At 36.9% G+C, this 25,119-nt stretch overlaps 1 protein-coding gene across 1 annotated transcript in view; it reads right to left on the reverse strand.

Annotated features, from left to right (window-relative positions):
* Positions 1 to 5,919: 5,919 nt before the first annotated feature.
* LOC136862323 (uncharacterized) overlaps positions 5,920 to 25,119 on the reverse strand; it is a 94,445-nt gene continuing 75,245 nt past the window's right edge. The window contains exons 4-5 of the mRNA XM_068226229.1: positions 18,808 to 18,980; positions 5,920 to 6,075 (exon numbers count right to left, since the gene is read on the reverse strand). Of these exons, the coding sequence (XP_068082330.1) occupies positions 5,920 to 6,075; positions 18,808 to 18,980 (329 nt within the window). The remainder of the gene's footprint in view (positions 6,076 to 18,807; positions 18,981 to 25,119) is intronic.

Consider the following 25,119-nt stretch of genomic DNA (forward strand, 5'->3'; position numbering starts at 1 on the left):
GAATCCTATAGGTTGTTGCTGTTGTTTGCATGGTCAGTCCTAGATACTTAAATGTATTGACAGTCTTGAGGACTGTAGACTGTAGGTATATCCTGTCACTTGCGGCCTCTCGGCCATCTTTCCGAAATGTCATTTTCACGGTTTTCTCTGTGTTAATTTTCATCTTGTTATCTTTTGCCCACCTGTCTAGATTGTCTACAGCTTTTTGCACATCATGTAGGGAACTTGATCCAATGACCATATCGTCTGCATATAAGTATATTTTCAAATCCTCTATTCCTTGCTGAGTAACCTTTACCACATCGTACGTCGCAATGTTAAACAGCAAGGGGCTTAGTGGGTCTCGTTGGAGTACTCCGTTGGTCTGCATGATCAATTTCGAAGTCACGACTTGGTCATCAATTTGTATGTAATTTGTCGTCAGTATGTTACTTATCAGAGTCGTGAGATTGTCTTTCCCCATTATTGCTTCCAGCTTTGCGATTATTAGTGGCCTGCTTAACATGTCGAAAGCTTTTGCATAATCAACAAATACTGCATGGAATTTGCCTCTTGGATGTCTGAGGGCTTCTTCAATGTCATTGATGAGGTTCCTTTACGGAATCCAAACTGTTCCTCTGGGAGTTTGTGTTCTACTGCGTCTGCAACTCTTTTTGTGAGAAGCTTTGTCATTATTTTCAGCATGCATTTTTCTATAGCTATTCCTCTATATGAGTTAGGGTCTGACTGGTCGCCTTTTCCCTTGTACAACATTTTCATAGTCGAGATTCTCCAAGATGTTGGGATGTTGCATACTTGTAGACAGACATACTTGAAATCGCCGGTAATAGTGTTTCTGATGAGTCTTTTATGTGTTCGATGTATATGCCATCGGGTCCTATGGCCTTCTTATTTTTAAGTGACATAATAGCTTCGTACACCTCTTCCTTTGTGAACGGGTCAGTTACTTCTTGGTACGATCTTGTTATCACAGCCTCAGTATTGACGTCCTCATCAATATTTAGTATATTCCTAAAGTGATCTTCCCATGTATCCATTTCTATCATTCCACTGCTTTGCATCTTCCTAGGCTTTAATGCTACAAACGGGTCCTTGATGGCATCCTTCACGATTTTTATCGCTTCCTTTTCCATATGTTCATTTCGTTTTACTGACAGCAGTTTCTTGTATTTCTTCCTGATGACAATATATTGCCTTATTATCTCAATGCTCTTGTTGTTCTTTGCCGCATGCATGGCCTTAATAGTGCTCTTTCTCTTCTTATAGCAATCTTTATCGAACCATATTTGCGATCTTCTCTTACGCTTATACACAAGTGCTGATTTGATTGTCTTCTCCAGGGATAGTGCGGCTGCATCTATGTCATTATTCTTTATGTTCTTTTCAAGTTCTTTCCGTTCTTTGGTTTGTTGTTTGAGTACATTTTTATTTATCTGTCTTGAGGGTTTGGCATCAGCATAGTTCTCTCTCTTCTCTATTCTTGAGACATTAAAATGCGTCGAGACAGGACAGTGTTTCCTTATCATCGCCTGTTCTGTAGTGAAACACACGGAGTAATTTATTAGCTTAATGTTTTGACCTTTGTAAAAGATTTAAGTCTATAGTACTACTTCCTGTATATGTAAAGTACGTTCTATCTTCGAAGTTGTTAACAAGGTTGAAACCTTCCTCAGTCATCATTTCCAGGAGCTCTTTTGCTCTATGATTGTTGTTGTCAAGTCTGCAGTTTATTTTATAAGCTTCTTGAGTGGAAGTGAAAGTGCATTTTCCACTTTTTTTTTTTACATTTTTTACAGTGCCTACCCCCGTCATTTTTATATCGCCTCTTCAACTGATATTGTGTGGACTTGACCGTTAACTTCTTTCTTACTTATGCATTGTTTTTCGAGTTATAATCGGCTGATGATGACCCAGACTGGGGTCGAAACCGGTACCATTTCCACTTTTAATTAAATAAGAATGTAATCTCTACATCTCTTATTTACTTGTATTGAATAGGTTGAACTACCATATTTATTATTTCAATTTAACTTTGACTACTTCAATCACGACCTGAATTTTTATATTCAAGAAATAGCGCACTGTGCATACACATTTTCATTTGTTTCCGGTATTGCACTTTTTACCATTTTTTTTCTATTCACTATTGTTTTTTCACGTCAACTGTTCTAAAAAGTGACTTACATTCCACTTCGTCTGAATTTTACAGTGCCTACCCCCGTCATTTTTATATCGCCTCTTCAACTGATATTGTGTGGACTTGACCGTTAACTTCTTTCTTACGTATGCATTGTTTTTCGAGTTATAATCGGCTGATGATGACCCAGACTGGGGTCGAAACCGGTACCATTTCCACTTTTAATTAAATAAGAATGTAATCTCTACATCTCTTATTTACTTGTATTGAATAGGTTGAACTACCATATTTATTATTTCAATTTAACTGTGATACTTTTCAATACGAAACAATGAAATTTTTATCTTTAAATGTCCTTGGACACTCACAGCACTAAAAGCCATACGCCATTTCATTTTTCATCATCATCATCATTGGTTTGCTCTTCCAGAAAGCCAGGTAGGGTGTTTGAAAACAAATGTCTTTCAAAGTTGTCTATTCATGATTTTGTTGTCCATGACAAATTCCCAATTCCATCCTCTTCTCTCCACGTCTTCCCTCAGTTGGTCCACCCATCTTCTTCTTGGTCTTCCAGCTAGTCTTCTACCCGTTATTCTCTTTACCAAACATTCTTTTAACATGCCCAAACCATTTAAGGCTAGATGCTGTAAGTCTTTCCTCCATCGATTCATTTAGACCTAGGTTAGATCGGATCTCATCATTTTTCACGCAATCAAGTCATGTTTTTTGGAGGGCAGTTCTAAGAAATTTAATTTCACAGGCTTGAATCCTACTACAATTCTTTGATGTTAGTGTGCAGGTTTCCAGAGAATATGTAAGGATGGGAATGAAATATGACTTGTACAGGGTCAGTTTTGTTCTATGTGGGGCCTTCTTATTCCATAGTAGGTGTCTAATGATACTGTGAAAGTTAGAACCTTTGGTTACTCTGTTTGTTGTTTCTATTTCAGCTCTAATGTTACTATCCATTACGCTTCCTAAATTTCTGAATTAATGTACTATTTCAGCTTGGTGGTCCTTTATTTTTATGTTGCATTCTGTATTATGTCTGCTGATTTTCAATGCTACTGTTTTTTGAGGGGTTCAATTTCATTCCATAATCATCAAACTTCTTACACCATTTATTCAGATTATTTTACACTCCCTCCTCTGTTTCATTTCATAATGCCACATTGTCTGCAAACACCAGAGCCTGAAGATCTTTATTACCTTTTCCTTTTAGTTCCTTTAAATTGGTATCCATAACTGTTATGAACAGAAGAGGTGATAAGGCACTTTGCTATTGTACTCCTTTGGTTGCATTGAACCATTCAGAGTGACCATCTCTGGTACTGACACAGCTTTTGCAATTAGTATATAGCATTTGGATCTTCCTAATAAGGTACTCTGGTACACCAAGTTTTCTAAGACTTTTCCAAATAGTTGATTAAGGAACATTATCATATGCCTTTTCAAGGTGCATAAACACAATAATTAGGTCTTTTCCTCTTTCCCCGTGTTTCTCTGCCAACATCCTCAAAGCAAATATCAGATCTGTTGTGCTTCTTCCAGCCCTAAAGCCATGATGTTCCTCTTTTAAGACAGGCTATTATATTTCCCTTACTCTGGCTTCAATGATCTTCTCCATAATTTTAAGGCCGTGTGATAAGATGGCAATGCCTCTGCAATTTTAACTTTTCCTACTACTCTCTTTCTTAAAGAAGGAACTATCACCCCTTTTGTCCAATCTTCAGGTATTTTGTTATCCTTCCATATTGTTCCGAGAACTCTATACAGCCACTGTATTCCTCTTGGACCAGCAGCTTTAATCAGCTCCTGCTGACTTACCACTTCCCATCCTAGGGAGAGCTAGTTCTACTCCTGTCCATGTCATTGGGAAATCTTCCTCTACTTTTTTCTGTCCTATATCCTCAACAGAGATCTCATTAGGGCCATTTAGGAGCTTGTCAAAATACTGTCCCATTGTATCCATGATAGCTTTCATATTGCGAGCTATATTCCCATCTGCTGTCTCCATAACTGTAAATGCTTCTTTATCTGATCTTTTACTTTTTACTATTCCATATATCATTTTCATATTCCCTTTATTGTCTTCTTCCCGCTTAGTTGAATATAGTGCCATATCTGAAGTACTTATCTGATTATTGTTTGCATGAAGGAGCTATACCAAATGAATGGAGAGTTGCTATAGTAGCCCCTGTGTATAAAGGAAAGGGTGATAGACATAAAGCTGAAACTTACATGCCAGTCAGTTTGACATGTATTGCATGTAAGCTTTAGGAAAGCATTCTTTCTGATTATATTAGACATGTTTGCATAATTAATAACTGGTTCCATAGAAGGCAGTTCTGGTTTAGGAAAGGTTATTCCACTGAAACTCAACTTGTAGGATTCCAGCAAAATATAGCAGATATCTTGGACTCAGGAGGTCAAATAGACTGTACCGTGATTGACATGTCTAAGGCATTTGATAGGGTTGATCACGGGAGACTACTGGCAAAAAGGAGTGCAATTGGACTAGATAAAAGAGTGACTGAATGGATGGCAATATTTCTAGAAAATAGATCACAGAGAATTAGACCCTGCAATAATTAAGAGGGGGATTCCTCAAGGAAGTATTATTGGACCTTCATATTTTCTTATATGTATAAATGATATGAGTAAGGAAGTGGAATCAGAGATAAGGGTTTTTGCAGATGATGTTATTCTGAGGAGAGAAATGAATGAGTTACAAGATTGTGAGCAACTGCAAATTGACCTCGATAATGTTGTGAGATGGACAGTACCCAATGGCAGGATGATAAATGCGGTTAAAGGTCAGGTTGTGAGATGGACAGTACCCAATGGCATGATGATAAACAGGGCTAAACATCAGGTTGTGAGTTTCACAAATAAGAAAAGCCCTCTCAGTTTTAATTACTGTGTTGATGGGCTGAAGGTTCCTTATGTGAATCATTGTAAGTATCTAGGTATTAATATATGGAAATATCTTCATTGGGGTAATCACATAAATGGGATTGTAAATAAAGGGTACAGATCTTTGCACACAGTTATGAGGGTTTAGGGGTTGTAGTAAGGATGTAAAGGAGAGGGCATATAAGTCTCTGGTAAGACCCCAACTATAGTATGGTTCCAGTCTATGGGACCCTCAGCAGGATTACTTGATTGATGAACTGTAAAAAATCCAAAGGGAAGCAGCTCGATTTGTTCTGGGTGATTTCCGACAAAAGAGTAGCGTTACAAAAATGTTGCAAAGTTTGGACTGGGTAGAATTGAGAGAAAGAAGGAGAGCTGCTTGACTAAGTGGTAGGGGTAGCGTCAGTGGGTAGGGTCTGACACATCCCACTCTGACGAGTCTAGTGTCAGACCTAAGACGAAGCACTGGTTAATAGAGCAAACGCCTGAAAACCCAACATCTAACTTTTGATCAGATTTTTAAGTGGTATGTTCTGAGCTGTCAGCGGAGAGATGGCGTGGAATGACATTAGTAGACGAATAAGTTTGAGTGGCGTTTATAAAAAGTAGAAAAGATCACAATATGAAGATAAAGTTGGAATTCAGGAGGACAAACTGGGGCAAATATTCATTTATAGGAAGGGGAGTTAGGGATTGGAATAACTTACCAAGGGAGATGTTCAATAAATTTCCAATTTCTTTGAAATCATTTAGGAAAAGGCTAGGAAAACAACAGATAGGGAATCTGCCACCTGGGTGACTGCCCTAAATGCAGATCAGTATTGATTGATTGATTGATTGATTGATTGATTGATTGATTGATCAACTTAGCATTCCAATTCCGAGGTTGGAGTTGAACGAGTCAAAGTAAAGAACTTTCCCATTTTAGGCACTTTCTTAAGTAGTTCAAGTTCAGCACTCTGCTTTTTAGCAGCACGTTTTTTGTATTCAGCACCACTTAACATTTTACTCATGGTTAAATACTGAAAAGCATGTAAGAATTACATGAGATAATGAGTTGGCTAGGTGAGATTATCAGCTTGATGGTGAGCGAATGTAAACAACAATACGCACATGAACTTTCATGAGCCAATGACAAACAGGGCAGTGGCTGTCTAGACTAACAGGGTTGCCTAGCCACCAACTACAGTTGCCCACCCAGCACCCGCACGAGTTAAATAATGCTTTCTTATTGTTTGCAGTTATTTAATTTTTTCATAAAATGTAAATATATAGATTAAATTCAGGTTTTAAAATTAGAACAGTTAAAGTGTTTTATACAGGCTAATAAAATAACTGGAATAATTTGTGGAAAGTGAAAGTAATTTGAGTATAATGAATTTAAGACGTAGTTCACGCAGGCCATAATTACTTGATCTGCCGGCCACCACCCCTCAAAATACTGGTGCCCTGGGCAAATGTCCAGTCCACCCATTTATAAATTGGGGCCTGGACACTACGTAGGAAAATAGCTACAAAAGAAACAAATGGAGAACTGAAAAAAATACTCCAGGATGCAGGCTTGCAAAAGAACTGATAAAAGGACCAAACAAGAAGCATACTAAAGAACTGTTGAAACTCAGCAGAGAAAATATAAGATGTGTAGTAGGACTGTTGACAGGACACTGCCATCTGAAAAAACACTCATATAGAATTGTAGTAATAAGAGACAATATATGTCTGTCTGTTAGGTCATCAGCCCAGAGGCTGGTTGGATCCTCAAATAGCACCACCAAAGGTTATGCGGTTATAAGGAAACCGCAAAAACCAATGGCAGCACCAAAATGAGGCGTACTAGGCAAGACGAGGAGTGAGGTAGTTTGCCATTGCTTTCCTCACTGGGTCAGAAAGTGCTATTGCAGCACGACTGACCCTATGAGCAACACCTTTCATAACACTCAGATGCACTAGTCATGCTCTGAATGTCAATACTCAGCACCACCCATACCCCAGCAGCTTCCATATTGTCACAGCCATGGATGAGACTGGGACTTCGGTGAAAGCTACACTTTACTCTGGACTGTGCCAAGGGATGGATACAAAAGTACTGTATCCAGTACTGTATATGTAGGAAGTGCAATGAAGCAGAGGAATCAGCTGAACCCATACTTTTCGATTGTGAGGCGCTTGGTTGAATCAGACTCTCCACTCTAGGACTACCAGGTGAAGAGAGAGAGAAAAAAATCCAAGATGACCCAATAAGAACAACCTGCAGCTTTGTGAAGGGAGCAGGTATATCTAGGTGGGAATGAAGGAAAAACATGGTAGCAAAAGATCTTAGAGGTAGACGCTAATTAGGATCTAATATTTAGAGGCCCCATGAAGAAACGAAGCAGAAGAAGTGATTGATAAACATTACTCTATGAAATAATTAGAGTTGAGCCCATGAGAGGGAGCAAATAAATCAATGTAGAGACATATAACTGTAGAAGATAAAAGTTTCTGGGAGTTCACAAGTTCAAGTTTGTTTACATAGACTGCCCTAGAGAAGGGGCGCTGTTCTGTTTAAATAACTGGAGAAGGTGTACCCCTGGTACAATTTATTATTATTATTATTATTATTATTATTATTATTAGATGCAAAAATGACCAGAAAACTGATCACGCACAGCTCACCTAGAAGTTGTGCATTTCCTTCTTTGCGAGGGAGCCTTTAATTTTTCTCTCATTGTGGTTCTTTGTTCTTCTGTCCACTTAGCTCCCGTCTTCTTCTTGTGGTTTCTCTCTGACTCTACTTCCCACTTGCTGATTTTTGTTCTGTAGCAGGTTCAGTCAGTGATGTCGGCCACTTTGATTCCTGATTTTTCCAGGTCTTGGCGGATTTCCATTTTGATCTTTTCTGTTGCCTCAAGGAAGGTTCTTTTCGGTCTGTTTTCTGGAAGGCATTTGATGTGTCCGTAAAAGTTCAGGCGTCTTTTTCTAATGTCGGCTGCAAGGTTTGAGAGCTCCTCGGTTTTTGTATGAGATTGCAGTCTGTATCCTTCATCAGTCAGTTTTGGGCCAAGAATTTTTCTGATGATTTTACGTTCCTCTATCAGGATTATTATTATTATTATTATTATTATTATTATTATTATTATTATTATTATTATTATTATTATTATTTCCCTAATTATAGATGGGATAAGCAATCTATTCCTGGATTGTTGGTCATAAATATAAACCTTTGTAGAGGAAATAAAAGTATATTTACTGGCAAAAGAAGAAAAAAATTAATGTTGGTCTGTTTCAAACCTTGTTATATCAAATATTATGACATTACTGTAAAACAATATAGCAATGTATCTTAGGTTAATAAACACATTTGAGAAGTTTCATCAGAATAATTGAGAAAAATGATTGATCTGACAATCATAACACCAATATTGCTGTTTTCTGCCTTTGGTCACGAATAACACTATTAGCTGTCATAAGGTTTATTGCTGTGAATTCTCATGCCACGCATTTTTGTGGATATTATAACCTGTCTGACTTAGTCTCATTTCTAAGTCTATTTGTATGGTTCTTTCTTCTGAAAATGCAGCAAGGACTGTGGCATTAGGATAGGATGGGCATATTATATACTAAATGGCAGATATTATTGGCTTATCTTGTTACAGAACTGTTAAAAGGTACAGAGGACATCTTCACCAGGAGTCCCAGGCAGGAGAAGTGCTACTGAGTGCAAAGATAGTTGTCATGATGCAAGATCTTTGTAATCAACACACATCAGCTGTGGAGGCCAGGAATTATTTCCAGCAAGTACTGGGCACAACCATCAGAAAAAAACATAATAAGGAGGAGGTTGTATGAAGAGGATTTACAGTCCAAGAGGCCAGCCACATGATATCTGCTTACCTGTGAGCACTGCACCTTTTGGATGCAATTTGCCAATGCCCATAGAAATGACTGTGGAGCTGTTTACGGATGAAATCAAATTCTATCTGAGGGTACCGGAAGGAAGGGACAGAAGGAGTTTGGGATTAGAGAAAACCCAGGGAACATTAGTCATCCTGCACTTTCTTCACAAGGACACCATTCAAAAGAGGCTCTGTCATAGTCTGCTCTTGGATTACATTGATGTGCACTCAGAGCTTGTGTTCATCAAGAATGGGAGTCTGACTGCCCACTAACATATACATGTTAGGACTATATGACGAGCACGCTCCAGTTAGACAAGCTAGAGTCACTCGCTTGCCTGCACATTGGTTAACTAGTGACATAAAAGCAACAATGGCTCACCGTGATGCAATGTTCCACTGATACAAGGGAACAGATAATGAACTGGATTTTGAACAGTATCGTCTTTCACGTAACAGAACAAAGCAATTAATTCACAATAGCAAATTACATTAAAAATGTAACAAGGAACTTAAATGCGCGTGAAACCTGGAACCAGTTTCAAGCTGTGGGGGTTGGAAAATGCAAAGAGCCACATGTGCCAACTATATCTCTCGATACACTTAACTCTCACTTCATAACTAACCCAAAAAAGGAATCTCAACCTCAAAATCATATCCATCTAAATAAAAGAATCAGCAACCCTACAAAATACGAACATAATTTCTCTTTTCAACCTGTCGCAGAGGTGCCAACCTTTGAAGTGGATTATCAGTAATTGCCCTCCGCCCTCGAGAAAAATTTCAAGTCCAAAGTATGCTCCTTCCTTCTTGATAATTAAACCCCTTTTGTCCTTCCCTCTAGCAATCTATCCGAAAGTATATCATATTACACAATGACATTTGCATGCAACCTGTTAGATCTGTGAAAAAACATTCCTTGTAGCTTGTTTCTCACATAGCAACTGCTTTTAAATGTACCTTTTCTTGAAGCATCCTTCCGATTGTGATGACATTTTCGTTTTCTGAAGCCTAAGCGATTCCAGTGCAGATGTACTTAATGTAGGCCTCACTTCTTTCTCAATCTTTCTGTTAACTGTCAGGTACACTTAACACAGCAAATACAACATTACTGAAGGATTTATAGTGGAGAAGAGCAGCACCTGAGCTCCTTCATTCACAATGGATTTTACAACGCTTATGGGTAGCAAAAGGAAGTCACGATTGAATAAGTATCGTTGTCAACTCACAGGCATTGAAAAAGATGATTTAGGACAAAGGCTTGAAAGGACTGAACATTTTTCCGTTTCTTTTTCCTCGGTAGAAAATTATTTTTCGTGATAATGTCAACTTTAATACAAAGTATGTTACAAGTGTTTATTTATATATTCACCTATTCAATACAAAGAGATCTTTTTAGAAATTAAATATTATTATAAAATGTTAAGGGACATGTTTCGCCCATATTAAGGGCATCATCAGCCTCAAATTCAAACCTGTATGCTGAAAAATCAGGATCCTGATTGCTCTTACAAGCCATAAAAAGAGGATATCATTATAGGTGTCAGTCTAAACATACAAAATATTAGAATGTCCTTGGCTAAAATTGCAGTATCAAGCTGCATGTCATAAGTTCACATGAATATACTTTCCGGAGCGTTGAAAAACTTGTTGGGGTAGGGCAGTAAACAGCTCAGTCTTTATAAACATGTCCCTTAACATTTTATAATAATATTTAATTTCTAAAAAGATCTCTTTGTATTGAATAGGTGGATATATAAATAAACACTTGTAACATACTTTGTATTTACGTACATTTCAATACGGACCTAACATGAGAATTATAACATGTAATGTCAACTTTTCCGTAATAATTTCCCCTTTGACCGTAATTCCGTAATTGTGAGGTGAAATCCGTAATAATTATGGACAATCCGTAATAGTTGGCACCTCTGCTGTCGGTGAAAATGATGTAAAGTGTATTCTGAATTCAATTAAGTCACAAGCTAAAGGAGCTAACATCCCAATAGGCTTTATAAAAAAATTTATTGGCGCGGTCCTACCAATTATTATCCCCATTGTAAACTACTGCCTCACCACAGGGACGTTTCCAACTGTATGGAAGGATGCTCTAGTAACCCGAATATTAAAGCATACCACAGCAAATGCGCCATCTGATTCGATTCTTCCCCCTCTCTCGAAAGTTCTTGAATGAGTGTACACGAACAGCTAGTAGAATTCTTAACCAAACATTCTCTTTTTGACCCATTGCAATCTGGCTTCAGAAAGGGACACAGTACTATGACTGTACTTCTTCAGGTAACAGATGACATAAAACTAGCAATGGACAAACAGCAGGTGATGATACTGACACTCCAAGCTCCGTTCTCTGCATATCGGCTCGATAGCCCTAATTTTTTAAAAGTCATACCTTACAAATCATCGCCAGTGCGTAGTGGTAAACAATCAAAGAGCTCAATGGGCTGTAAAATCATCCAGTATCTCTCAAGGGTCTGTTCTAGGGCCCCTATTGTTCGTCTTGCATATTAATGACATATCCTCCACACTTCAGTATTGTAACTACTGATTATATGCTGATGATCTGCAGATATACAAACACACCACAAACAATTTTCATGAAACAGTTCAGCATATTAATTCAGATATTGAAAAGCTTACCACCTATGCTAAAAACAATCCCTTACTCCTAAATCCTCGTAAAACACAAAGTATTATCATAGGAAACCCTAATTTATTACATGTAATAAGTAATATCAATACTCCTTAAAATCATAATCAATGACATTGCTGTGCCGTACCTTAAAAATGTAACTAATCTTGGAATCTCCATCAATGACATGGAATGAACATGTAACTAATGTATGTAGAAAGTTTCATATAGCTCTATATCCCCTGAAACATCACAAGAATTCTTTTCCTCAAAAACTTATATTAAAATTAATCCAAACACTACTATTCCCAATTTTAGACTACTGTGATATGGTACTAGTCAATCTAAATGCTGAACAAGCTTTGAGACTTCAACGAGCACAAAACTCATGCACAAGATATGCCTTCGAACTGCGGCATGATGCTTATGTTGCATCATATTTCAAAACATTGGGATGGCTACGCATAAATGAATGAAGGAATTTTCACCTAATGACAAGTGTTCTTGATGAATACTCCTACTTACATATCTTCTAATTTTTGTTTCCTTTCCTCATTCCATGAAATTAGCACCCGTTCTGGTTCCCTACTTGAAATTCCACAAAAATCAAACGAATTCCTACAATCATTCCTTATTAGTTACTGCATCAAGACTCTGGAATACACTCCCAATGGACATTCGGCATGTTACTTCCTCTTATAAATTCAGATCTGCCTGCTGAAAGATTTTCCTGAGAACATATATCTGAGTTGTGTGAGTCATTGTGTGTATGTTGTGTGAATGGGTTTTCTTCATCTACTATGCTCTTCAGTCATAATTCTTATTGTTACTATAGTTCCTCTTTATAGTATTATTAGTATTGTCACACTATTTTCCATACTGATTTGTAACTTTGTATCTGTCTGTAGTATTATTTCTTTGTAGAATTACTATGTCTTATTTTTATGTTTAAATTTTTAAATTTTATTGTTTAAAGTGGTTAAGTGTAAGAGAGGGCCGTGAGCCCTAAGTTCGCCACAAATGTAAGTCAGGAATGAATGAATGAATGAATGAATGAATAAATAAATAAATAAATAAATAAATAAATAAATTGCAAGTTGCTTTATGTCACACCGACACAGATAGGCCTCAGAGAATTACAATAATTGAAAATCTTCCACCTTTTTGATACTTTTTATTTGCTTTTTAACAAATTATTAATTATAAACAGTACATGTTTCGTTCTCACTTGAGAACATCTTCAGCTGTTGTTAAGCTTAGGTGAATCCCTAATTTTCTGAATACATTATTTTCAGGTACAATGTTCCTCTTAAAGACTATTTGAATATAAATTAAATTAAAATGATGTTAAAACAATGTGGGGGTTAATGGGTTAATGACATGAGACTGTATGAATACATAGTTAGTCTGCTTAAAAACTATATCTGTTCATTGGAATAGTTGTTAAAAGTTTCAACTCGTGTTATACTAAAATTCTGTTTGTCTTCCAGTTAAAAGGTGTTTTTTTTTTAAATGATTGGCTCCTTGACTCTGTTCAAATTATTGTTGAATGTTCATTTCTTTCACTCCTTCCAGGTAGGCTGTTATTTATTTTGAGCTTGCTTAATGTGCCCTAAATTGAGTCTAATGCGGAACTTTGAAGCTGATTGCCGGTCAATTTTTGAGAAGGGAGCTTCGTCTCAATTTCTGAAATGAAATGAGGAAAATAGGAATTTGTTTTTTTGTATAGAAAACATGTGTCTTTACATAATAACTTAATGTATAAAATGGTTCCATACCTTACTGTTGTTAGACTCCAATTCTACCATGACCCTTATGTAAAGACACATGTTTTCGTTACAAAAAACAAATTCCTATTTTCCTCATTTCATTTCAGAAATTGAGACGAAGCTCCCTTCTCAAAAATTGACCGGCAATCAGCTTAAAAGTTCTGCATTAGACTCAATTTAGGGCACATTAAGCAAGCTCAAAATAAATAACAGCCTACCTGGAAGGAGTGAAAGAAATGAACATTCAACAATAATTTGAACAGAGTCAAGGAGCCAATCATTAAAAAAAAAACACCTTTTAACTGGAAGACAAACAGAATTTTAGTGTAACACGAGTTGAAACTTTTAACAACTATTCCAATGAACAGATATAGTTTTTAAGCAGACTAACTATGTATTCATACAGTCTCATGTCATTAACCCATTAACCCCCACATTGTTTTAACATCATTTTAATTTAATTTATATTCAAATAGTCTTTAAGAGGAACAATGTACCTGAAAATAATGTATTCAGAAACTTAGCGATTCACCTAAGCTTAACAACAGCTGAAGATATTCTCAAGTGAGAACGAAACATGTACTGTTTATAATTAATAATTAGCTAAAAAGCAAATAAAAAGTATCAAAAAGGTGGAAGATTTTCAATTATTGTAATTATCTGTGATTAGAATTTGATACGGAAAATGAAGCTGATTACTTGCAAACAGATAGGTCTTACGGCAACTATGAGAGAGGAAAGGGCTAGGAATGGGAAGGAAGCAGCCATGGCCTTAATTAAGGTACAGCCCTGGCATTTGCGTGGTGTGAAAATGGGAAACCACGGAAAGCCATCTTCAGGGCTGCCGACTGTGGGGTTCGAACCCACTATCTCCCGAATACTGGATACTGTCGGCACTTAAGCAACTGCAGCTACTGAGCTTGGTAATAAATAAATAAAACATCAAGGAAATTTTAGAGGATCACATTGTGTCTTTTGCACCTGTTATCAGCAAGAACTTTATCCTGATGCATGACAACACTCGCCCACACATTGCTATCTGAGTACCTAGATGAAGGTGGAATTGAGCGCATTGTGTAGCCTGTTTGTAGTCCCAACCTAAACCCAACAGAGCATGTCCATGATATACTTAGGAGATGTGCTAGGAGTCGTTCCTTCACATAATAACTAAATTTTGGGCTTTGCTCCAGGCAGAATGAGAGCTCATACCACAAGACAACATTTCAGATTGCATCCTGAACATGTACAGCTTTAACTGCAGCTACATGAGGCAATGGAAATGTGTTGCAAATAAATGGACAAATCATACAACAGTGCAGAGCTCCAGGTTTTGACATTTCCAAATTAAGCTGGGGCACTGTTGAGATTATCACGACCAATTATGTTTCATAATTATTGAGCTGAAATTTTTCAAATGGGCTACATAATTTAAGATACATTGTTATATTGTTGTAATATCATAATATTTCAATTTTACATGGTTTCAAATGAACTAACATAAAAATTTGTCTGAAATGCGTGTTTTGCATTTTTTTTTTTTGCCAGTCATTGTATATAATTACATTGACTTCACTACAGTTGAGAAAAAGGGGGAGAGGAAGTGTTTCATATCACAGTATTAGTCACAGTTTAACCTAAATACTGTATATATTTGTACGTGTAGTCTTTTGGAAGTGAAGTTGAAGTGAAAGAGTAATTTTACCAATTATCTGGTGTCTTCCTCTGTATAGAATATCATCGAAACACAAGGCTAGTATGTTATCATGATGGTAATTCATTAAATGCAGGGTCTCTCATATGAACTCAGACTGAACGCACGGTGTTTGTGCTACAGCAGCTGCCTCAGCCCAACTTATGTCAAATCAAATCAAATCAAAATCTCTTTATTTGCAAATGAGGTGTCTACCTCGGTGGCAAATGGTACACTAAAATACATTATTGTCAAGCACTAAATTTTAAATTAACAGGAGACGAAGAAAATTTTCCTAGAATACAATATTATACAATTTACGCTAATAATTTTTTCTATTAAACACACACATCATCCTTAATAAATTTATATTGTTTACAAAATTCTACTTATAATATCTTACAGACATAGTCAACTCATATACAGTACGGTATGTGAAATTACATCTAATAATACTATACAACTGGTATAAGATTAAAATTAACATTGAATTTATTTACATATTTATATTTTACCCATTTTGGAACCTAAGTAGCATAACGACCTGCTGCGTCTTAACCAGAGCCCCTTTTGCCACCACTTTTCAGAGTTCCTGAAGGGCCTTCACAGCTACCGTAGCGGTCCCAGGGCCCTCGAAGTCCCCACTGTACTTCACCCCTACAGGCAGTCCCCTACTTGGGCTGTCCAAACTCCTTAGACCAGGGGATGGAATTAATTTAATCACACACATTTATTATTTACAATATCCTGCACTGGTCGAATGCCCTCTAACATTTAATTTATTATCTCTGTTGTTGTTTATTCTCTTCTTGAATATCTGTACAGATTTTGGAAAAGGATCAAACACTACCCCTGGTAAACTGTTCCACTCCTTCACGCCCTTCCCAATGAAAGAAAATTTACCCCAATCGCTTCTGCTAAAATTCCTTCTAATTTTGTACTTGTGGTCAGTTCTACCAATATAATTATTTTCCAACCGAAGCCTTTCACGGATATCTCCCCATGCTTCTTCTCCTGTATAGGCTCTATATAATCCTATAAGTCTACTTTTCTCCCTTCTCTTACTTAAAGTTTCCCACCCAAGTTCCTTTAACATTTCTGATACACTACTCTCTCTCCTGAAATCCCCTGTTACAAACCTTGCTGCTTTCCTCTGCACACCATCTAGTTCTTTTATTAGGTATTCTTGGTGAGGATCCCAAACACTGTTTGCATATTCCAATAATGGACGAACCATACTTAAGTAACTTTTTTCTTTTAATTCTTTGTTGCATCCTTTAAGTAGCCTCATTATGACATGTAACGATCTGTATGCTTTCCCAACAACATCATCAACATGACCCTTCCAGTGCAAATTACTTTCAAATCTCACACCTAAGTATTTGCACTTGCCATCTTTTGGGATAACTACCTCATCCAAAGTATATTCAAATTCAGTTTTAAAGCTCCTGTTTGTAAATGTTGTAACAGTTGATTTGCCTCCATTAATCTTCATATTATTTTCTTCAACCCATTCTTGGATACTGTCAAGGTCCCTTTGTAATTCTGAACAATCCTCAATGTTATTTATTTCCCTGTAAACAATTATGTCATCTGCATACAATCTTATTTTCGATGTTATATTGTTCCCTAAGTCATTTGCGTATATTAAGAAAAGTAACGGACCAATTATACCCTGTGCAATTCCCTTCCAGACTTTCTCTTCCTGTGATGTATTATTTCCTACTTTGACTTTCTGAACCCTTGAATTTAGAAATGTTCTTATCCAACGTATAACCCTTACGTCCAATCCTATTCCCTCCAATTTCTTTAATAATATTCCATGTTCCACTCTATCAAAGGCTTTGGAAAGATCTATGGCTATGCAATCTAACTGGCCTCCTGAATCTAACTGATCTGATATGTCCTGCTGAAATCCCACCAGTTGTGCCTCGCAAGAAAATTTCTTTCTAAATCCATACTGGCTCCTCATGAACCAATTTTTATCATCACATATCCCTCTGATGTACTTTGCTATTAAACTCTCCAGTATTTTACAAACTATACTGGTCAGGCTGATTGGTCTGTAGTTCTCTGGTTTCCTTTTATCACCCTTTCCTTTATAAGTTGGTATTATTATAGATTCCTTCCATTCCTTTGGTATCACACTATTATTTATGACATAGTCAAAGAGAAATTTTAAATAAGGCACTATATACCACCCCATTGTCTTTAATACCTCCCCAGTAATTTGATCACTTCCTGCTGCTTTTCCTTGCTGAAGTAGTTGGATTTCTCTGAAAATATCATTTGTGAATGAGAAGCTTCTTGTTTCCCTCTGTGTCTCTCCCTCTCTATCTTCTGTGCAGCTGCCCTGCTTTAAGTGTGTATACAATCTTATATGAAATTTTACCTTATAAAAGATGCTGGAAGTGTCATCCTTCCTGGGTTATACAGGCATTGTATCTAGTAACCACATTCTGGCTGATGCGAGTGAGTTCTGTCATGGTAATGTTTCTGATTTCATTTATAATGTTTTCTTTCAGTTCCTCCAATGTGTGAGGATTTGTTCAATACAATTTTTCTTTCAGTTTATCCCACAAGTAAAAGTCACACACTGTTAGATCTGGAGAACAAGGGGAATATAGGCTAGCACTGTTCACTCTGTCTGGAAACACTTCCGGGATTGTAAGAAGGGAATCTTCTGCTGTATGAGCAGAAGCTGAATCTTTTTGACAACACCCATGCAATTTTTCTTCTCCCGTTAACTAATGGAAGAATGGCGTCAAAATATCATCTTGGTACCTCTCTGCATTTATTGTCATCTCGGAACAATAGGCCCAAATATTCGTCTTGCACTAACAGCATACTAAACACCAATCTTCCTATCATAATGAGGGACTTCATAAACACCATTAGGATTTTCTGCACACCATAAGCAAGAGTTATGACTGTTCACATGACCATTAAGATGAAACCAGAACTTTTACATATGAAAATATGATGTTGCAATGATAACTGTCTCACCATGTTAACAGCTGAGATTCAGACTGGCGAGTCATGCTAGTCAGGTTGAACACATGCAGACTGCTTGCAAGGTCAAGAAATACGTGCGCACTTCCAATACTACAACTACCAAGCTTGATAACTGCAGTCGCTTAAGTGTACTCAATATCCAGTATTCGGGAGATAGCAGGTTCCAACTCCGCTGTCGGCAGCCCTGAAGAGGGTTTTCCGTGCTTTCCCATTTTCACACCAGGCAAATGATGGGGCTGTACCTTAATGGAGGCCACAGCTGTTTCCTTCCCACTCCTAGCCCTTTCCTGTCCCATCATTGCCACAAGACCTATCTGTGTCAGTGCGACATCAGGCAACTTGTAAAAAAGAAAAGAAAAAAAAAGATACTGTAGCTGCTGTAGCCCAGAGTACAAACACCGCGTATTTGGTCTGGGTTTGTATGAGAGACCTTGTATTTACTGTCTTTATGGGTACCATACTGGTTGTCATAAAGGACAGCCCGATGAAACCTGATATTATAATTATTTTGCTCCAGAATATATTCAGTGATTTAATATGCTGAAAAGACCATTAAAAATATTGTCAGCCTGTGGACTCATCAAAGATTTATCTAAGATTATATCTCCTTTTCTGTTATGCATTTCTTTTTGACTGGCAGTGTATACCTATTATTTACTGCTCTAATTATGATGTGAGGATGAGAAATATATTTTAGCAGGATTTGGATGAGGAGAAATTTAATAATATTCCAAGAAATGAGTTATACATACAGAGCCTTTCTCTTGTAATTTTTTAAGTGCATTCCACATATATTTATAGACTAGGGAGAGAAAGCCATAATAGTCAGAAGGCTGGTGCTGGAACATGGATGGCTTCATGATAGGATTAAACGAGTGATTCTTTAGAGTGCTTCTCTGTTCTGCAAGACTTCCTGTGGGTGTATCTGGAACAGATTACAGTACACAACATACTACATTATGGTATATATGAGTTAAGAGAAATGTCTGTTAGAGATGGGAAGTGGTATATTACTTTATGTTATTCTACGGGTTTATGTTATTCATTTTTCATTACAACGGTTCACTATATAAGGAGGAATGCTAAAGGAACAACAAAAATTTGTGTTACCATTTTAATCAGCAAAAAGAAGGAAGACTATAACACAGATGAGAAATTGAAAAGAATGTTCACATGTGATCTGAAGGAAAATTATACTCATAATAGTAGGAGTATTGGAAAAGAACAAGCAAATGACAAATCAATTCATATACAGAGAGACAGGAACATGAACACACAGGTCATCCAATAAATGCAGAACCATAGCTGAGGTGAGGCTGAGGCTGAGACCTGCAAGCTATCACTTCCCATTGGCCAGGCAATACTGCTAATAATAATACTGATACTAATACTAATAATACTAATAATACTGCTAATAAATACTGCCTAATAAATTCTAATGCATTTTAAAAGCACTCATCCATGTTACTAAAGGAGATACTAGCCTTCATTTTCTACACATTTCTGGCACATTTCACTTAAGTAACTTCAGAACCTTTTGTGCGGAACTATAAGATACCTTTCACTGAGAAAGATAGCTAAGAGATTTCTTAGGAGAAATTTTCAGGTGATGTAAATGTCTTCAAGATTTTTCTTTTAGATTTGTATGTCATCTTTGTTGCTTCTTATCATTAATATTTGCAATTTCACAAAATTTATTAACTAATCTATGAACTCTACCACAACTTGGTAATTGAACACCTGGGAATTTTCTCTCCTAACAGCATGAGCAGATTCTATATGGACATACAAATCATAGATAAACAATTGATGTAGAATAGAATAATTAGGCCAATTATTATTATTAAAAATACATCGTCTGGCTTCATGGCTAAATGGTTAGCGTGCTGGCCTTTGGTCACAGGGGTCCCGGGTTCGATTCCCTGCAGGGTAGGGAATTTTAACCATCATTGTATTTTTTAAAAAAATGTTATTTGTTCGGGGTATCGACCTAGAAAGATAGAAGACAGTTTCGGTATAGGAAAGGTTATTCCATTGAAGCCCAACTTGTAGGATTCCAGCAAGATATAGCAGATATCCTGGATTCAGGAGGTCAATTGGACTGTATTGCGATTGACCTGTCTAAGGCATTTGATAGGGTAGATCATGGGAGACTACTGGCAAAAATGAGTGCAGTTGGACTTGACAAAAGAGTGACTGAATGGATAGCTCTGTTTCTAGAAAATAGAACTAAGAGAATTAGAGTAGGTCTTTATCTGTCCCTGTAATAATTAAGAGGGGAATTCTTCAAGGCAGTATTATCGGACCTTTATGTTTTCTTATATATATATATCAATGATATGTGTAAAGAAGTGGAATCAGAGATAAGGCTTTTTGCAGAAGATGTTATTCTGTACAGAGTAATAAATAAGTTACAAGATTGTGAGCAACTGCAAAATTACCTCGATAATATTGTGAGATGGACAGTAGGTAATGGTATGATGATAAACAGGGTTAAAAGTCAGGTTGCAAGTTTCACAAATAGGAAAAGTCCTCTCAGTTTTATTACTGCATTGATGGGGTGAAAGTTCCCTTTGGGGATCATTGTAAATACCTAGGTATTAATACAAGGAAAGGTCTTCATTGGGGCAATCACATAAATATGATTGTAAATGAAGGGTACAGATCTCTGCACATGGTTATGAGGGTATTTAGGGGTTGTAGTAAGGATGTAAAGGAGAGAGCATATTTGTCTCTGGTGAGATCCCAACTAGAGTACGGTTCCAGTGTATGGGACCCTCACCAGGATTACTTGATTCAGGAACTGGAAAAAGTCCAAAGAAAAACAGCTCAATTTGATCTGGGTGATTTCCGACAAAAGAGTAGCGTTACAAAAATGTTGCAAAGTTTGGGCTGGGAAGACTTGGGAGAAAGGAGATGAGCTGCTCGACTAAGTGGTATGTTACATGTTAAAAATCTCATGTTATGGTCCGTATTGAAATGTAGTGAAAGTCAAATAATAATACTAGATTATAAATTCCTTTCAACATTTACTATATTTACTATACTATATTTGCTTTACTTTCAAATTTATTTGAGATGTGTATAGTTAAGCTTGAAGGAGACAAGTAGGGTCTTTCAAAAGTGTTTTAATGATTGATTGATATTTTTTGAGTGTTGGATTTAATAGGATCTTCATAGTGTAATTTAAGTGGGTAAATATGATGTGTTGACTATTAAATCTAATGAGGGTCTTCAAACACATTTAGTGTGTGATTGTTATATGCCGTATGTAGAATTTACTTCACTGTAATGGTGAACTCAAATACTCAATGTATAATCTTATGTATTGAACAGGTGGAATTTATAATCTAGTATTATTATTTGACTTTAAGTGGCATGTTCTGAGCTGTCAGTGGAGAGTTGGCGTGGGAGGACATCAGTAGATAAATAAGTTTATAGGAAGGGGAGTTAGGGATTGAAATAACTTACCAAGGGAATGTTCAATAAATTTCCAATTTCTTTGCAATCATTTAAGGAAAGGCTAGGAAAATAACAGATAGGGAATCTGCCACCTGGGCGACTGCCCTAAATGCAGATCAGGATTGATTGATTGATTGATTGATTGAGCAAGTGAGTGAGTGCTTGTTCAACAAATTTGACCATTTTTGGTCCTTGATTGGTCTGTATTGACTAAGATCATGAAAATGCCACGGGTAATTGTTGGATCCACCCTACCAACATTTATTATAAAACTCGTTAGTTTACACAATTATTATTCATACATGTTTTGAGAGATAGGCCACTTGACGTCATAAACCAAAATTCATCATATTATAAGTTCTATTAATCTTACTAACACTATAAACACAAATAGGCCTAGTTAAAAAACATTAAAAAATGAATAATAATAAATTAACACACACACTAAAAAGTTTCCTTCATTAATGGTCTAAATAGATGTTGTGTTTGTCCTTTGTTGAGGAAGCACTTTTTTTGTTTTAAATTTTGTGTTGACCACAATTGATATCTTGAATGAAACCAAAAATAAAATAATTAACATCTATGGTCTTGCTCACTGTTAAAAGTCCTGTTAAGAAGTTCTTATCCTATTTAGACAAGTATTATTAAGAAAACGTTTTAGTCTGCACGCGTTAATTTTTTTATTTTTCATTTTCAACTAATTTTGTTTCTAGTGTTAGTTAGGTTAATAGATCTTAGAATATGAGGAATTTTGGTTTATGTTGTCAAGTTCGTTGATAGAGAGAGTGGCCTATCTCTCAAAACATGTACGAATAGTAATTGGGGTAAAGTAACACGTTTTGCAATAAATTTGGACAGGGCAGACCCAACAACTACTTGTGGCATTTTTCACAAGTGAGGGTTGGCAACCATCAGGACCTTAACTGAGTCCAGGCATTGCCTCCACTCACTTGTGACAGGCTCCTTAATTTCATCCATCCTAACCGACCTTCCTTACTCAACTCTCGTCCTTTTCTGACCCTAATGGTATTAGGTTTTGGAGGCCTAGGGCGTCTTTCATATTCACACCCTTTGTGGCCCTTGTTTTCCTTTGGCCGATACCTTCATTAAGTATTTGACACCTTCCATTTCTTCCTCTTATTAATAGATGATGGTTGCCAACTCTAGCAATCTAGAATCTTTTTGAAGTCATTTAGCGATAGAATTTCAAAGATAGGGCTAAGAACTACGTCATTTAGAGAAAATTCTGGCAAATTGTAGTTTGTGAGTCGATAAATTTGGTGAGCCAAGTAGTTAACACTAACATTGAGCTTTGTGTAATTGTGTGATATAGTGTATTAATCTAGACATTTTAAGTAAGAAGGTCATATTATTTTTGGAATGCTTTTTTGGAGTGATCATCCTACCCACATACTTCCTGTCAGGATATGAAGAAAGGTAATTTTAATTTCCTTGCAATTAGCTTGATGAGTTGATGATAACATTTGAATGTTCTGATCAGGTCAAGCTCACAAGAAATTATAAGCCTTATTGGGGTTTATTTCATATACAAAATTACACTTAGAATCGATCATCATCATATTCATTTCCCATTTCCAGCTTTCCAGGTTGGGTTGTCAATCAAGAAACTCCATCACTGCCTGTCTCTCCACCACTCTTCTCTTATTTTAAATATATCATGGTGGATCATGGAAGACTACTGGCAAAAATGAGTGCAATTGGACTAGACAAAAGAGTGACTGAATGGGTTGCTATATTTCTAGAAAATAGCTCCCAGAGAATTAGAGTAGGCAAAGCTTTATCTGACCCTGTAATAATTAAGAGGGGAATTCCTCAAGGCAGTATTATTGGATATTTATGTTTTCTTATATATATAAATGATTTGAGTAAAGGATTGGAATCAGAGGTAAGGCTTTTTGCAGATGATGTTATTCTCTATAGAGTAATAAATAATTTACATGATTGTGAGCAACTGCAAAATGACCTCGATAATGTTGAGATGGACAGCAGGCAATGGTATGATGATAAACAGGGTTAAAAGTCAGGTTGTGAGTTTCACAAATAGGAAAAGTATCTGAGTTTTAATTACTGCATTGATGGGATGAAAGTTCCTTTTGGAGATCATTGTAAGTATCTGGGTGTTAATATAAGGAAAGATCTTCATTGGGGTAATGACATAAATGAGATTGTAAATAAAGGATACAGATCTCTGCACATGGTTATGAGGGTGTTTAAGGGTTATAGTAAGGATGTAAAGGAGAGGGCTTATAAGTCTTTGGTAAGACCTCAACTAGAGTATGGTTCCAGTGTATGGGATCCTCACCAGGATTACTTGATTCAAGAACTGGAAAAATCCAAAGAAAAGCAGTTCGATTTGTTCTGGGTGATTTCCGACAAAAGAGTAGTGTTACAAAAATGTTGCAGAGTTTGGGCTGGGAAGTACTGGGAGAAATGAGACGAGCTGCTCGACTGAGTGGTATGTTAAAAGGAGAACAATAAAACTTTGATTTTCACCTATTCAATACATTAAAAGCAATTATAAATTTAGTATTTCACAGTGGCGGCTCGTGGCTGTAAAGTATGGTGAAGAGCTATAACCCATTCGGTTTCGAGTGACAGATTTAGGAACTTCTTTATTTGTTGATTTGCTTACCCTCCAGGGTTGGTTTTTCCCTCAGACTCAGCGAGGGATCCCACCTCTACCGCCCCAAGGGAAGTGTCCTGGAGCGTGAGACATTGGGTCGGGGATACCAGTATGACCAGTACCTCGCCCAGGTGGCCTCACCTACTATGCTGAACAGGGATGGGAATTGATAGGCAAGGACGAGGGAAGGAAGCAGCTGTGCCCTTAAGTTAGGTTCCATCCCGGCATTTGTCTGGAGGAGAAGTGGGAAACCACGGAAAACCACTTTCAGGATGGCTGAGCTGGAAATCGAGCCCACTTCTACTCAGTTGACCTCCCAAGGCTGAGTGGACCCCATTTCAGCCCTCGTACCACTTTTCAAATTTCGTGGCAGAGTCGGGAATCGAACCCGGGCCTCCGGGGTGGCAGCTAATCACACTAACCACTACACCACAAAGGCGGACAAGATTTAGGAATTACGTGTTGTTTTTGGTTGTTTTATACACGTACCTCATACTTGTGACTGGCGGAGGGTCCAGCACGTGACCACAATTTATTGAATTTAATGTTTCGTCATGACCACGAAAAGCTAGTTCTTGCTTACTTAAATAGAGCACTGCATCAATTACCAACTGAAGGAAAAGCCTATTTAAATGTACATTTTTATTGAACTGTACAGTTACAGTATACAGTCTGGCATTTTCCTTCAGGACATCAGAGATCGTATTTTGGTTTATTTCCAATGTCTTCAAATCTAGCTGCCATATTAGCTGAGTCTGAGTGCTTATGTGAAGAATGTGTTATGTTCAAAAGGGCTGAAAATCCTTCTTTATTCCAAACGTTATTTTTATTGATAAAAGGGAAGCAGGCCCAACAAAACAACTTCTGTAGAGTGGAGAAGAGCACAACCATGGAAATTCCTTAAACCATGATGGTTTGAAACTAAGATTGTAAGATTTACCGGAATGTTTCACTTCTT

Source organism: Anabrus simplex, chromosome 1 (genome assembly GCF_040414725.1).
Source record: "Anabrus simplex isolate iqAnaSimp1 chromosome 1, ASM4041472v1, whole genome shotgun sequence".
NCBI classification, from domain to species: Eukaryota; Metazoa; Arthropoda; class Insecta; order Orthoptera; family Tettigoniidae; genus Anabrus; species Anabrus simplex.